Source organism: Dendrobates tinctorius, unplaced genomic scaffold, assembly GCF_039654945.1.
Source record: "Dendrobates tinctorius isolate UK_male_01 unplaced genomic scaffold, ASM3965494v1 ptg000126l, whole genome shotgun sequence".
NCBI classification, from domain to species: domain Eukaryota; kingdom Metazoa; phylum Chordata; class Amphibia; order Anura; family Dendrobatidae; genus Dendrobates; species Dendrobates tinctorius.
The window spans coordinates 19,019,053-19,035,285 of NW_027361794.1; the positions used below are offsets into that span (position 1 = coordinate 19,019,053).

Below are 16,233 nucleotides of genomic sequence, written 5' to 3' on the forward strand. Positions count from 1 at the left end.
CATGATAATGGGCCCACCGGACTGCAGGGGCACAGGAATCTAGCGACCCCAATAGCGACATTGCCCCTCTCAGAGACATGCGTGGTCTATCTATGGCTGCCTCTACTTTCTCTTTTGTTAGTGAAATCTTTACCTGAGGAAGTAGACAATTCTGGGTTATGGAGTTCAATTGGAACCCCAAAAACATCTGGAGGGATTGCGGAACGAGCCTGGACTTCTGTATATTGATGATCCAGCCTAGGTCCTGCAAAGATGAGATTGCATCAGCCACTCGTTCGGTACATTGGGTATCCGAGTTCCCGATTATTAGGAAGTCGTCTAAGTATCTTTTTGACGAAGATAGGCCATCACCTCTGCCATCACCTTGGTGAAGATTCTTGGCGCTGTAGAGAGGCCGAAAGGCATGACTGTGTACTGAAAATGACGGACCTTGCCATCGAACACCACTGCGACCCTTAGATATTTTTGGTATCTATTATGGATAGGAAGATGATAGTAAGCATCTTTTAAGTCAATCCCCGCCATCACACAATTTTAAAGAGAAGCTTTATGGTGGATCTGATTGATTCCATCTTAAACTTATAATTTTTTATAAACATATTAAGTTTCCTTAAATTAATAATTGCTCTAAACGTACCATCTGGTTTGGAAATTAAAAATAAAGGAGAGTAGAAGCCTCTACCTTCCTGTCCCTCTGGGACCTCCACTAAAACCCCCTTGCATAGTAGGCTCCGAATTTCTTCTTCGAGGGCCTTTTGTTGGGCCATAGAGTTAAGGCGGGTTAGGATAAAGAAATCATAAGGGTTTTGAAGGAATTCTATTTTCATTCCTTCTTTAATAATACCCAAGATCCATGGGTTTGAGGATATTTGTTCCCATTTTGGATAAAAGAAACGTAACCTACCCCCTACAGGTGGGTCTGATTTTTTAATTTCTATTTTCCCTTCGGAATGTTGGACCCCTGAACATGGTACCCTTTTGTTTCTCTTCTTTTGCGGCCCATCTATTTGATCTTTCCGTTTGCCTCCTTCTTCCAAACGGTCGCCTCTTAAAGGTTCTCCTATAGAAAGGGATAGAAGGGTCAGGGAGGGCCGACTTCCTCTCCTTTGCTTTGGCGAGTATAGTGTCTAACTCTTTGCCGAAGAGAAACTCACCCTCGCATGGGGTTGCACAAATCTTAGCCTTTGATTGCGCGTCCCCCTTCCAGCTCTTCATCCACAACGCCCTTCTGGCGTTGTTCACAAGAGCTGCTGATCTTGCTGCCAGCCGTAGAGTGTCCGCCGACGCATCAGCTATAAAGGCAGCTGCCCCTCTAATTAATGGGATAGCGGCCCGTAATTTTTCTCTGGACACCTTTTGCTCGATTTGTTGATCCAGCTGGTCCAACCACACGAGCATAGATCTAGTGGTGCATGTGCTGGCTACCGCTGGCTTAAAAATACCTGTGGTAGATTCCCAAGACCTCTTCAATGATGATTCTGCCTTGCGGTCTAACGGGTCTGCCAACAAGCCTGCGTCCTCTACTGGAATAGCTGATTGTTTCGAGGTAGAGGATATAATGGCATCCACTTTTGGCACTTTGGTCCATTTTAATAGCTCCTCATCGCTAAATGGATACTTTCTTTTTGAGGCTGATGGGAGAAAACTTCTTTGGTCGTGTTTTTCCCATTCCCTTTTTATTAGGGCCTTAATTGCCGGTATTACCGGGAACGCTCTCCTTTTCTTTTCCGCCAAACCCGCAAACATTATGTCTTGTGCGGTTTGGGCACCCCTTGGTTCCTCACACCCCATAGTGCTTCTCACCGATTTGACTAGGTTGTCCACACTATCCAGGGGGAAACATGACCGTCCCTCCATGTCTGATGACGACGAGGATGTGAGTGAGGAGTCAGAGATTAACCCCCCTTCTTCCTCTGACTCTGAGCTGAGGGTTAACTGCTTTTTGCTGCCAGTCTCTGAGGGAGTTTTGGCACGGTTAATAGCCTGTATCTCCTCCCTGATTATAGCTCTAATGTCTTTTGTCGACAATGCGGCCCCTTGCTTTGTCTCTTTGGTGCACTGCTTACAGAGCTTCTTAGGGTAGGAGTCAGGGAGAGGTTCAGAGCATAACGCACATTCTTTATGCTTGGATTTATCCTTTTTCTTTGTCTAGAAGGGGACACCAAGGCGGGGGGGGGGGGGGGGGAGAGGTCAGCTTAGTAGGCAGAGTATATACTTTGCACACTCACCCAGTGAAGCCTTATATTACCGGATCAGATGGCTGAGATCCCGTCCTAGGCCTTGATTCTCCTGCTTCATTCCTGCGGCCGGTGTTGCGGTCCCTGGTGGAGCTACCTCCTGCAGAATCCCCCGCTGGAGCGTGCGCTTCCGTTGGGGACGGGGACGACATTGCTGCATCGCCGCTCAGCTGCGCCGCTGTTTAAATAGTTTGCCTCTTTTTTTTTTTTTTCCTGCCGTCCCCCCGGAAGTTGCTCCTCCTCCCTGGGATCACCGCGCGCATGCCCCAACGCGCTCTCAGCCATCCCGCCCCGGAAGTTCAACCATTACTTCCGGGAGGTCAGGAGACTCTGCGCCGGCCGGCTACCGCGCTGCTTTGATGTGCGGCCCCCCTCTCTATGCACCGCCACCGCTGCTGTGCGCTTTTTATTTCAAAAGAAATATCTTTTTTTTTATTTTTTTATTCTGCGCCACTGGCGCTATTACCACTCCCAGTAGCGGTGCGTCCCGGTGCAAACCGGCGCTATCCTGGGTGCGACGGGGCGGCCCTGCCCGGACCCCGTCATCACCCTTCGTTCACCAGACGAGGGGGGAGCCGTCTAGCGGAATCTCCCCCGACGCTGCCTCCGGACCGCAGCCCCTGCCGTTCACATGGAGACTGCACAGGCGGCATGCCTGGCCCAGGTATTCTTTCCTGAAGGATATCGTGGCTCCGTTTGGAACAGGAAACCAAAACTGAGGAGGAAAGGCGGACCGCCCCTTTTATCTTTCCTGTAGGGTTTCCTGTTCCAAATGGGGCGGATCCGATACCTCCAGTGGGCGCTGTCGTGGCGAAGGGTAAAAAAGGGATTTATCTGGTGTCACAAATTTTGCAAAATAACACTCTTAAGAGTTTTGAACAATTGAGAACAGAATTTCACCTCCCACATGTCTTCTTTTATCAGTACTTACAGCTAAGACATGCATTGGAGAAACAGAGAAGGACAAATCCGGTGATAGTGACACATAATCAAACACTACATATGCTGCTTACATCTGAGCCTTCTAGGGGACTTATCTCTGAATTATATAAAAGATTATTGCCTGCCCATCTGGAGACATATCCACTGACTGCTGTTAAGAATAAGTGGGAACGGGACGTTGGCCCCCTGACGGAGGACCAGTGGTCCGATATTCTAGAACAGATCCCTAAAATGGCGGTTTCTGAGTGCCAGCGGCTTTCGCAAATATATCTCATTCACAGGGTATATAAAACACCCAGCTTATTATTTAAAATGGGACTTAGGCCCAATACACAATGTGTTAGGTGTGGGCAGGATGATGCCCACTTGATGCATGTTATGTGGGAGTGCGGGCACATTGGGGATTTCTGGAGGCAGACCCTGGGACTCATAGCCCAGGTATACCATATCACAATACAACCGTCACCTCGTCTATGTTTGTTGAATTTGTGGGAGGAGGGGGTTGACCCGGACTCTGCAGTGGCCCTGGGGGTAGCACGTATCCTGTATCAGGCAAGAAAGATACTTGCATATCATTGGTTGGATCCTATGCCACCAACATTGTCAGAGCTTAAAAATAAACTAAATAATGTCATTAGATTGGAAAGGGGGGCTTATTTAAAAAGAAAAGCATTAGGAAAGTTTTACAAAATTTGGCAGCCATGGATGGAGTCACCGGGTCTCCCCTCGGGCGCACTGGTACGGGATGCGATGTTGGACCAGTTGCTGTTGTGCTTGCGGTGATGGGGTGCTTGGGGAGCAAAAATAAAGTCTAGTGTCCTTTGTGGCGAAGCGGATTTTGAGTGGCGCGGTGGGAGGGGGCTGGGGGGATCGGACCTGATATCCACGGGGGGCGAAATATGATGCGGGGTGGCGCGGCTGGCGGGGATGGTTTTCCCACTGAACTGAGGCACTGATGTATAATTTTGATTTTTGTTTATTTGTGGAGCCATGTTGTTTGTAGGCTCAATTTATGCAAATATCTGTGTTTTGAGATTTTCTTCTTTTTATTTATTCTTACACAGGAGGAGTTTTACCCTTTAAATAATATCTACTTTCAATGTAATTTTTACTAGCTATATAAGAGGTCATATTCTTTCTGTATTGATTCCTGAATGTTTAATAAAAAAGATCTGATTAAAAAAAAACACAAATGCAAAAAGCAAGGAGAAAACTTAGCTTTTGAGGAGCAGGAATCAGACTGGTCTCCTAGAATCCCTCAGAGAAATCACCAGCGAGGCAGAAGGGCGTCAGCTGCCTTATATCCAGTCAGCATTTCCAGTCACCCAGTCATCCTCTACCAGCTCAGGTGTTTGGTAATCAGCCTCACTACCTTCCTTCACCAGAAGAGGGAGTTCATCAGACCTCAATGGTGAACGGGAAAATGAACTCATAACAGGAGACATTAAAGCCATAGAGGTTTAGCCCAATCAAATGGAATAGCAGGAAATTTTTTTTATTTTAAAGACGTTTGGAGTTACAAAGATATTGACTATGTTAACCTCTTTTCTATTTTGTCAGATATGTATGTTTCACTACTTCCATGCTCTTCACCTTCTTTTTTACTTCTCCCACACTTTCTCCCTCATGATCCTCAGAAGCAGCAGCATCTTTTTCATCAACTACTTCTTCACCTTATTCATCTTCTTCTTCACCTTCTTCCTATTATTCTTTTTTTTACATTCTTCATATTCTTCTTATTCAACTATTATTCTTCTTCCTATTCTTCTTGTTCATCATATTCTTATTTGTGACAGGCATTCCTGTAGTTGTTATCTATAAAAGTTTGAAGATTACACCTTCCGGTCTGCCTGTCACAAAAGATTTACAACAGGATTTGTCCGCGTTCAGTTCGGCCTGCAGCAGCAGGCATTTTCCAGGGGCACCACGAGGAGGAACGGACTCACCCCCATACACTGCTTAGTCTTCTTCTGCTTATAAATTAGATAATATCATTTGCTCTTATTTTTAGTCTTATGCTTAATGTTCTTCTGCTTTTGGTTTTTCTGCTTCTTGGTCTTCTGTCTCTTGTTGTTCTGCACCTTGGTGGTTGTCTTCATGTTCTTTGTCCTCTTGGTCATCTTCTTGAGGGTCATTTTTTGGTCTTCTTCGGTGTGGTCTTCAGGGTCGTCTTCAGGGTCATCGTCAGGGAGATCCAGAGAGAATCAAAAAACAATTCCACAAGCTTGAACTTGGAAAAGTAGCAGAAGGTACAAGAACTGCCGAGAACCAGCTGACAGTGCTGGAACCCGGAGGGGCAGCACAAGGAACAAGAGCCAATGGCACAACCGTGGACCAGCTGACGGTGCTGGAACACGGTTACTAAGCAGGAGGTACCTGTGCTACAAAGCACTACCAAGGACCAGCAGACGTTGCTGGAACTCGGATACCGAGGAGGCACCTAGGCCAAAGGCTCTGCCGAGAACCAGCTGACGGTGTTGGAACCCGGATGGGTAGCACAAGGTACCCCACAGTCCTACAGGGGGTGCTTGTCCTATTGGCACTACGGAACCAGCCTTTATTACCAGAACCCGCAGCCCACATAGGAAGCACCTAAACTGCAGGCACCATAGGCTCGGCTAACCCGACGGCAACACGACAGGACAACGCATTGGTGGCAAAGTGACGTTGACACTACCTGGAAACAGCAGGCGCGCTGGAACCAGGCTGGGCAGGAGGGAGTACCCATGCCAAAGACACTTCTGAGCAGCAAATGGCGATGTTGGAGCCCAGGATCAATCACGGAGCAGGCTGAGGCCTACTTGGAGCAAGTTTTATATCGGTTGTACACTACTACTGATTGTAACCGTGCTCCACTTAGGCCTCTGGCTCTACTGTCTCTACTATTTCCCCTGGCCTCCAACCCCGCCAGTTGCTGCTCTGAAGTGGCATCTGCACAATCCACACTTGTTCCTGGGTTACAGGGGCTCAGTCACGACAGTTGATCCCCTGATGTGTGTCCGGCAAGGTCTCCTGCTCTGTCCTCATTCACACTACTAGTAATGGGAATGTGGACAGAGCAGGAGATATTGCCGGACACACATCAGGGGATCAACTAACTGGCGTTGTTGGAGCTCAGGAAAAATCAGGGTGTAGGCTGAGGCCTGTTGTTTTTGGCATGTGGAGGCAGCAGGAGACATTGCCGTCTACACAGCAGGGGAACAGCTGACGTTACTGAACCCCACTAACACAGGAGCTAGTGTTTTTCTCTGTGAGGACGGCACTTATAAACACCAATAGGCGTTGTTGGAGCACAGGATCAATCATGCAGCAGGCGGAGGCGAACTTGCAGCAGGTTTTATATAGGTTGTAGACTACTACTGATTGTAACCGTGCTCCACTATGGCCTCTGGCTCCACTGTCTCTAGTATTTCCCCAGGCCTTCAACCCCGCCAGTTACAGCTCTGAAGTGGCATCTGCACAATCCACACTTGTTCCTGTGTAACTGGGGCTCAGTCACGACAGTTGATCCCCTGATGTGTGTCCGGCAAGGTCTCCTGCTTTGTCCTCATTCACACTACTAGTAATGGGAATGTGGACAGAGCAGGAGACATTGCCGGACACACATCAGGGGATCAACTGACGTGACTGAGCCCCAGTAACACAGGAACAAGTGTGGATTGTGCAGACGCTACTTCTGAGCAGAAACTGGCAGGGTTGGAGGCCCGGGGAAAAACTAAAGAGACAGTGGAGCCACAGGTCTAAGTGGAGCACGGTTAAAAATCAGTAGTAGTTTGAATGTGGATGGAGCAGGAGACTTTGCCGTCCACACAGCAGGGGAGCAGCTGGCGTTACTGAACCCCACTAACACAGGAGCTAGTGTTTTTCTCTGTGCAGACGACACTTCTGAGCGACAACTGGCTGTGTTGAAGCCCAGGGATTATAGTTCAGGTGGTAGAAACATGAACACAACAGGAGACCTGGATACTGTTGCCAACCAATTATTTATTCGGGAAGAGGACTGGCAAATTCTGGCGAGATCCAGGCATTGTTCATTTTCAGAAAAGTAAGCCGGTCAACGTTATCGGAAGATAGTCGCGTGCAACGGTCTGTTAGTACACCACCTGCGGCACTAAAGACGCGTTCCGATAATACACTGGCAGCAGGGCAAGCCAGCACCTCCAATGCATACTGGCTAAGCTCTGGACATGTATCCAGCTTAGAGACCCAAAACTTGAAGGGGGAAAAGCCATCTGGGAGTACACTCACAGGCAAGACATGTAGTCTGTCACCATCTGACGGAAACGTTGCCTCCTGCTGACTGGAGCCGTCTGTGATGGTGTAGACAATTGTGGCGGACACACAAAACTTTGCCACATTTGGGCCATAGTGGTCTTACCTTGTGCTGAGGCGCTGCCTCTGCTCCCTCTTTGTGCAGTTTCCTTCACTGCCTCAACGCACAGAGCTGCTTTGTAAAGCACTAGTACCACTGCTGTCGGGTGGAATGGAAAACATGATGGACTGCACCAGTGTGTCTTGGTACTCCCGCAGTTTAGGCTCCCGGTTCAACGGTGGTATGAGGCTTTGTAAATTGTCCCGGTAGCGAGGATCTAGGAGGGTGTACACCCAATAATCAGTCGTGTTGAGAATGTGGGCGATGCGGCGGTCGTTTCTCAGGCACTGCAGCATGAAATCAACCATGTGCTGCAGACTCCCAACTGCCAAAGAAATGCTGTCCCCTGCTTGATGCGTCATCTCTGCCTGCTCTGCATCACCCCACCCTCGCTGTACATACTGACATGAGGATTGTGTACCTCCCTCCTCTGGAGAGATGTCTTCCTCCTCCATTGACTCCTCCTCATCCTCCTCCCAAAGTGTCCCTTGCCTAGGCCTTTGTGAGGAACCACGTAGCGCAGACTGTCCAGAAGCAGATGGCATTTGGGACTCCTCATCCTCCACCTCTTCCAAAACCTCCTCCCTTAGTGCTTGCAGTGTTTTTTGAAGCAAGCAGATAAGGGACAGTCATGCTGACTAGTGCATCATCTGCACTCGCCATCCGCGTGGAATCATCGAAGGCACGCAAAACGAGGCAGATGTCCTTCATAGAGGCCCACTCAGTTGTGCTGAAGTATGACCGGCGCACAGTGCGACTTGTTTGCGCCTGATGCAGCTGGTACTCCATGACTGCTGCCTGCTGCTCACACAACCGCTCCAACATATGTAACGTTGAATTCCACCTGGTGGGTAGATCACATATGATGCGATGTTCCGGAAGGCGTAATCGGCGCTGCAGAGCAGCAAGGCGCGATCTTGCCGTGCTGGAACGCCGCAAGTGAGCGCACTCTATGCGGACCTTGTGCAGCAGTGCATCAAGATCCGGATAGTCCCTCAAAAAGCTCTGCACAACCAAGTTCAGCACATGTGCCAGACATGGGATGTGAGTGAGGTTGCCTAGGCCAAGAGCTGCCACCAGATTTCAGCCATTGTCACACACTACCAAGCCCGGCTGGAGATTCGCTGGCAGAAACCACACGTCGCTCTCCTGCTTGATGGCATTCTAGAGCTCCTGCGCTGTGTGGCTTCGATTCCCCAAAGAAATTAATTTGAGTACGGCCTGTTGATGTTTGGCCACGGCTGTGCTCATATCGGTCGTAACAGCCTCCTGCTGCGCTGTTTCTGAGGAACTTGAGTAGGAGGAGTCAATGTGTACAGACTGGATTCCTGCAATCCGTGGAGTTGGCAGAACACGTACAGCGCCACTCTCCAGATCTGTACCCGGCTTCACAACATTGACCCAATGGGCAGTGAGGGAAAGGTATCGTCCCTGTCCATGGTTACTGGTCCACGCATCAGTGGTCAGGTGGACCTTGCTACTGACGGCATTTAGTAGCGCATGTTGTATTTTTCCCTCCACATGTTTTCGCAGGGCAGGGACGGCTCGCCTGCTGAAATAAAAGCGGCTCGGCACGGTGTATTGTGGGACTGCCAATGCCATCAAGTCCCGGAAGGTGTCAGTCTCCACCAGCCTGAATGACAGCATTTCAAGTGCCAGTAGCTTGGCAATGCTAGCATTCAGAGCCTGTGCTCGGGGATGGTTTGCCGAGTATGGCCGCCTTTTATCCCATGCCTGTGCTACCGATGGCTGTATAGTGGCCTGGGAGTGTGAGGAGGACTGGGATCGTGGTGCTGTGGGTGGAAGTTCACTGGGTCTCCGGACAAGAGTGCCAGAGGTTCTTCCTTGGCGATCCTGTGAGGAAGCCGAACCAGCTGTGTGTGAGCTGCAGGAAGAGGCCCCAACACGAGCTGAAGAGGTGGTAGGTGGTGCTGTACGTTGGCCTACATCTTCAGTGTGTCTGTGTAACTCCACCTCGTGCTTGGTCCGCACATGTTTCCACATATTTGTGGTATTGAGGTTGCTGACATTTTTCCCTCTTTTGACTTTCTGATGACACAGCTTGCATTTGACAAAGTAAATGTCATCTGCAACTGTGTCAAAAAAGGACCACGCACTGCAAGTCTTGGGAGCGCCCATTTTGCCTTTTGAAAGAGGAATGCTCCTACCGGGTGCCGAAGTGGAGGCTACAGGCAACCAAGTCTGCCCCCTCCCTCTCCCTCCTGTTTTGGCCGTTCGGGGAATCTCTTCCTCAGAGCTGCTCCCACCACCTTCCTGTTCCTCACGCCATGATGGGTCAAGGACCTCATCATCTACACTCCCCTCTTCAGACACCTGCTTCTCCTGGGTTGTCTCGCCAGCACCGTACGCACCAGAAAGTGGCACCTGTGTCTCGTCATCATCTGATGCGTACTGAGGTCTGCTGACCATAGGCACTGGCCCACCCGCCTCTTCAGATTCCGAGGGACAAAGAAGTTGTGCATCACTGCATACTCCCTCTTCTTCACATTCTTGAATGCTGCTTGGCTGGCCCCCTCTTTCCAAGCCAACAGAATCAGAGAACAGAAGTAGAGACTGTGATGGCTCCTGTCCAGGGCTGTCTGACTGCCTAGGCACTTTGGCAGGTGGTGAAGAGACAGATGGTTGCTCTATGGTGCTCTGGCCCTGAGAGGACGTGGAAGTCATTGAAGTCGATGCGTTAGCTGCCATCCATCCGACAACGGCTTCAATTTGTTCCTCCTGCAGCAGTGGGGTACGGCGAGGTCCTACAAAGCTGCGCATAAAGGACTGTTGCCTGCTAAAACTGGGGGATGCTGACTCACTGGTGCCTGCAGCAGGCGCAGAATCCCCACGTCCTCTCCCTGCAGAATCCCCACATCCTCTCCCTGCTGAAACTCCACGCCCACGTGCCTTACTCCCTGCCTTCTTCATCTTGCTAGACTGATAAAGATAGGCAGAAAAGTACAAAGGGGGGGCTTAGTGTGCTTATCCTGAACAGCTGGTAACAGGTATAAGAAACACTAATTTTATGAAGTGTGTGTGTGGACTACACTTTAATAGGAGCTAATGTGGACTACACAACTGTCAAATGTAGTGTTTGGTGAACTTTATTTTGTTTTTGTTTTTTTAAAAAAAACTAAAAGGATGTGACCAAAGATTTGAAAGTGATAGTATCACAAACTTTTTGGAGCTATTACAATGCAGGCAGGTAACCTACAATGCAAAAGATGAGGCTTCAAAAAAATTGGGTAATACTAATCTGGCTGCAGCTGAAGGGCACAAGCCAGAAAAAAGGCTCCTCTATCTACTCCTATATAGTGTTTGCAACCAACCAATGTAGATGGATACGGATGGATGCACACTAATAGGAGAAAAAAAAAGGAGCTGCAATAAAAGAAAAATGTGTGAGGTAGTGACGCACGCTGAGCGGCCTACAACCAGACGTAGCTGCAAGACACACTACTCAGCGTGAGCTGCACTCACACACAGTCAGAGACCTCTCAGACAGCCGTGAACAGTGCAGAGAAGTGGGCACTAGCACTGAAAGGCTGCAGAAAGGCTCCGCTGTCCACTACTAGTGTTTGCAACCAACGTATATGGATACGGATGGAAGCACACTAGATAGAATTTATGAAAAATAAGCAGCTAGAAAAGAAAAATATGTATGAGGCAGCAGTGACACGCTGGGCGGCCTACAACCAGACGTAGCTGAAGGACCCACTACACAGCGTGAGCTGCACTCACACAGCCCTTGCAGACAGCTGTGAACACTGCTGCTAGGCAAAAGAAAGCTACAGTGGTGGTTTATGTAGCCTGGGTAAAGCACAATATTGTTTTGAGAATCGCTATTTCTAACTGTCCCTCACAGTCTTCAACAGCAGCCTGTCCCTAACTGAATTCACAGCAGAGTGACCAGAAATGGCGGCGGCTTTTATAGTGCATCATGACATCATTTCAGCAGCCAATCACAGCCATGCCAATAGTTAACATACTTACATGCCTAACAGGATGTGCCCACACTTCTGAGGATTCCCATTGGCTGAATCAAATCGAGCGGGCTCATAGCATTATGGGAACTTCCGATTCCGGTATTCGATATGAAAAAAGTATCGGAACTAAGTATCGGAATTCCGATACAGCTAATATCGGCCGATACCCGATACTTGCGGTATCGGAAAGCTCAACACTAGCTATAACTAACCACAGTTAGTTACTATGCCCAGGCAGCGCCGGGCTCTTCAGCTAGTCTAATGTATAAAGCTCAAGTATGTGTATGTATGTATGTATGTATGTATGTATGTATGTATGTGTATACAGTATGTCCAGGATTGGCATCCGCACCGTCGCAGCTACAGCCACAAAATTTGGCACAGTCACACGTCTGGACCCCGAGAGTGTCCTAGGCTATGTTGTGAGGCGAAATTTTAACCCCGCGCGTTCCGATTCAACAAACAATTTTGCCCCTATCTAGATAATGGGGAAAAAGTGTGTGTATCAAGCCCCGCCCCTCATTATGATGTGATAATGGTTGCCATGGCGACGCTGATGTCATCATAGGTTGCAAGCCCCGCCGCTCATTATGATGTCATAATGGTTGACTATGGGATGGAGGATGTGTGATGGGTATATGGGCACGGGACTATGGGATGGAGGATATGTATGACGGGTATATGGGCACGGGACTATGGGATGGAGGATATGTATGACGGGTATATGGGCACGGGACTATGGGATGGAGGATATGTATGACGGGTATATGAGCACGGGACTATGGGATGGCGGATATGTATGACGGGTATATGGGCACGGGACTATGGGATGGAGGATATGTATGATGGGTATATAGGCATGGGACTATGAGATGAAGGATGTGTGATGGGTATATGGGCACTCGACTATGGGATGGCGAATATGTATGATGGGTATATGGGCATGGGACTATGGGATGGAGGATGTGTGATGGGTATATGGGCATGGGACTATGGGATGGAGGATATGTATGATGGGTATATGGGCACGGGCCTATTGGATCGTGGATATGTATGATGGGTATATGGGCACGGGACTATGGGATGGAGGATAATTATAATTTGCTATAACTAACCACAGTTCGTTACTATGCCTGGGCAGCGCCGGGCTCTTCAGCTAGTTATTGATTAAAGTGAGCAGTGTCTGCATAATCACTTGTGTATTGATGCTTTCAGGTATACCCCTTTATCCAGATATTATTTTGATTTTCTTGGTCATCAACCATATTATACAGACTGTTTATTTGCTGGCTGTGAAGATCCAGTGTTAGTTTATGAGCATTTTGATGGTCCAAAACTTGTACAACATCATCTAGTAATCTCTGTACCTTGTCAATAAGCTTTGACAGGCTTTAAGTGAGGGAACATATTTCAGTTTGGTATGTGGTCCCCAGCCTTTGTATATAGTGTTCCATGTCTTGTTTAGTAGGGATAGATGCAATATGATATACAAATCAATTATGGCATTCCACATATCAGAATCCCCTGTGGCTTGGGAGGGGGGAGGTAAATTCCCCTGTGAAGCAAACATTGCTCAGTATGTGGGCTTCGGTGAGAACACAAGAAGATTTGTGGAGCTGTTTTCTTGTGAGACTGACATTAAGAAAGGAGAAATTGCAAGACTTTCATAATGCAAGACAGCTCAAGCCTGTGAGTTAAGAATGCTTCTATTTCCAAGCTGAGGCTGTAATGGCACCGGAGTGGGACGATGTGCCCTTTGATGATAAATGCGGGAACGTGAATCGCGACACCAATGAATCAGCACAGGCATGGAATGAGAGTAAGAGTGTCTATATTTTAAAGAGTCCAAACATGAGAAAAGATAGATACACTTTTCGATTAAAACAAAATTATGAAGATGAAAAAGGCTTCTCTCCTGTGTGACTTCTCTGAAGTTTATTAAGAGTTAAATTTCCAAGTAAAACTTTTCCCACATTAAGAACATGAAAAAAGCTTCTCCCCTGTGTGAGTTCTCTGATGTGTGATAAGTATTTTTTTCTGGATAAAACATTTCCCACATTCTGAACATGAAAAAGGCTTCTTCCCTGTGTGAGTTCTCTGATGTGTGATAAGATTTGATTTATGGTTAAAACATTTCCCACATTCTGAACATGAAAAAGGCTTCTCCCCTGTGTGAGTTCTCTGATGTTTGATAAGACCTGATTTATCAGTAAAACATTTTCCACATTCTGGACATGAAAAAGGCTTCTTCCCTGCGTGAGTTCTCTGATGTGTGCTAAGATTTGATTTAAAGTAAAAACATTTCCCACATTCTGAACATGAAAAAGGCTTCTTCCCTGTGTGAGTTCTCTGATGTGTGCTAAGATTTGATTTAAAGTAAAAACATTTCCCACATTCTGAACATGAAAAAGGCTTCTCCCCTGTGTGAGTTCTCTGATGTGTGCTAAGATTTGATTTAAAGTAAAAACATTTCCCACATTCTGAACATGAAAAAGGCTTCTGCCCTGTGTGAGTTCTCTGATGTGTGATAAGATTTGATTTAAAGTTAAAACATTTCCCACATTCTGAACATGAAAAAGGTTTCTTCCCTGTGTGAATTCTCTGATGTGTGCGAAGATTTGATTTAAAGTTAAAACATTTCCCACATTCTGAACAAGAAAAAGGCTTCTGCCCTGTGTGAGTTCTCTGATGTGTGATAAGATTTGATTTCAGTGTAAAACATTTCCCACATTCTGAACATGAAAAAGGCTTCTTCCCTGTGTGAGTTCTCTGATGTGTGATAAGATTTGATTTCAGTGTAAAACATTTCCCACATTCTGAACATGAAAAAGGCTTCTCCCCTGTGTGAGTTCTCTGATGTGTGCTAAGATTTGATTTAAGTGTAAAACATTTCCCACATTCTGAACATGAAAAAGGCTTCTCCCCTGTGTGAGTTTTATGGTGCCTATAAAGATGTGCTTTCCTCTTAAAACATTTCCCACATTCTGAACAAGAAAAAGGCTTCTCCCCTGTGTGACTTATCTGGTGTTTAACTAGATGTGATTTCTGGTTAAAACATTTCCCACACTTGGAACAAGAAAATCTATTCTCCGCTGTGTGAATTTTTTGATATTTAAGAAAAGATATTTTGAGGGGAAAACTATTTACATATTCAGAACGTGAAAATGGTTTCTTTGCTTTATCAGTTTGTTTTTTAATGCTTATTTTGTGACTTTGATTTTTCTCAGGGGTCAGTAATGAATCAGAAGAAAGGACCTGTTTCAAAGGATCAGATGGTCGATCTTTGCTGTGAAGGGATGATGGAAAATCTGGAGTAATGGCATTCACTTCAATTGTATCCTGTGTAACCTCAAGATCATCTGATTTAAAAATTGAAGATGTCAGCTGTTCCCCTGATCTCCTGATACAGTCATCTGCCAAGAATAAAACCAAATTATTATTTTTGAATAATCAAAATCCTTGAAATTTATATTTATTAACATTTCTACTTAATCTCTTTAAATATGCAAGTTATGATAAAAAAGTTAAATTAATCACCAAGACAATGACATTTCAGTCTGATAGAAAACCTCATAGCATGAATCAGTAGAGCGTGGTGTTCGTCTGTTTGTTCATGCTGCCTCCCAAATGTAGGTGAAAATAACAATAAAAACTTGTATTCATCTTACAAAAAACAAGCCCCACTCAGGTCCATCATCTACCAGAGGAAAAACAGAGGTTTCCACATTATTAGTGGCTCAAAGGCTCTTGAAAAGCAACATGGCTTCCATAAACCAATTCAGCAATATCCGCTCTCCCAAAGTCACATCTTTCTCTCACTTCTGAGCCTTGTAGTGCACCCAAACCACATTCATCATCCATGTATTTGGCATTACTATAGCGAGAAGAACCCACTTCATTTACGGTGTGTGTCTCCTGGAGCACAATCTGGGCACTATGTGATGGGTAGTAAGATGGCAAATGTGCGATTTTCTCTCCCCAACATCCACGCAGTGCTAATTTCCAGAAAGTGGCTGTGAAGTCAAAATAGTCACTACTCCTATAGATTATTTCTCTGAGGTAATCGGAATTCCTTAGGATTGAAAACATTGTAATTTAGGACGTGGAGTGAATCCATGAAGTCAGGGCTCAAGTCATTCCAACACATCTCCTGCAGGCTGGAATAAATGTATATTAGAGATATCTGCCAAGCACAGCTTAGATATGATAGCAAAGGTGTAATATTTTTATGTAGTTTCTCGCGACCCTGTTTGAAGCTAGTCATTTTTAAATTGAAAAGTCAGGATAAAGGGAAACTCTGTTGTTATGGTACAGAAATTCACACTTGGCCTTACTGCACATTTAATGTTGTCGATCATAAAAGAGAAGTTTGGCCAGAAAGACTGGACCTGGACTTGTAGGGACCATATGAGCACATTTAGCAGCACAGAAGGGAGAGAAGGTAGATTCATACAATAAGACATCAGGGATCTAGGAAGCCAACAGCATCATTACCCTGCACTCTATTTTACAGGCACATCTTAATATTTTTCTTCAAGTGATTTTCTAACTTATCAGCACATTCTACGTACACTGTCATTTGGCTTTGTAGTTTACAGATCTGGGCAGGTAAGGGTCAGTGTCTTCTAATCCCACGGGGCATGGATCCTCCAGGATGTAACTTCTATAGAAAAGGGCTTTCAATGACCAACGT

At 46.6% G+C, this 16,233-nt stretch overlaps 1 protein-coding gene and 1 long non-coding RNA gene across 2 annotated transcripts in view; one reads left to right on the forward strand and one right to left on the reverse strand.

Annotated features, from left to right (window-relative positions):
- LOC141047084 (uncharacterized) overlaps positions 1–14,996 on the forward strand; it is a 75,922-nt gene extending 60,926 nt beyond the window's left edge. Inside the window, exon 2 of the long non-coding RNA XR_012219748.1 lies at positions 14,768–14,996. This is a non-coding gene — a long non-coding RNA (uncharacterized lncRNA). The remainder of the gene's footprint in view (positions 1–14,767) is intronic.
- Positions 13,355–16,233, reverse strand: part of LOC141047064 (uncharacterized) — a 149,262-nt gene continuing 146,383 nt past the window's right edge. The window contains exon 19 of the mRNA XM_073541994.1: positions 13,355–14,953. Coding sequence (XP_073398095.1) covers positions 13,515–14,953 — 1,439 coding nt within the window. The 3' untranslated portion in view covers positions 13,355–13,514. The remainder of the gene's footprint in view (positions 14,954–16,233) is intronic.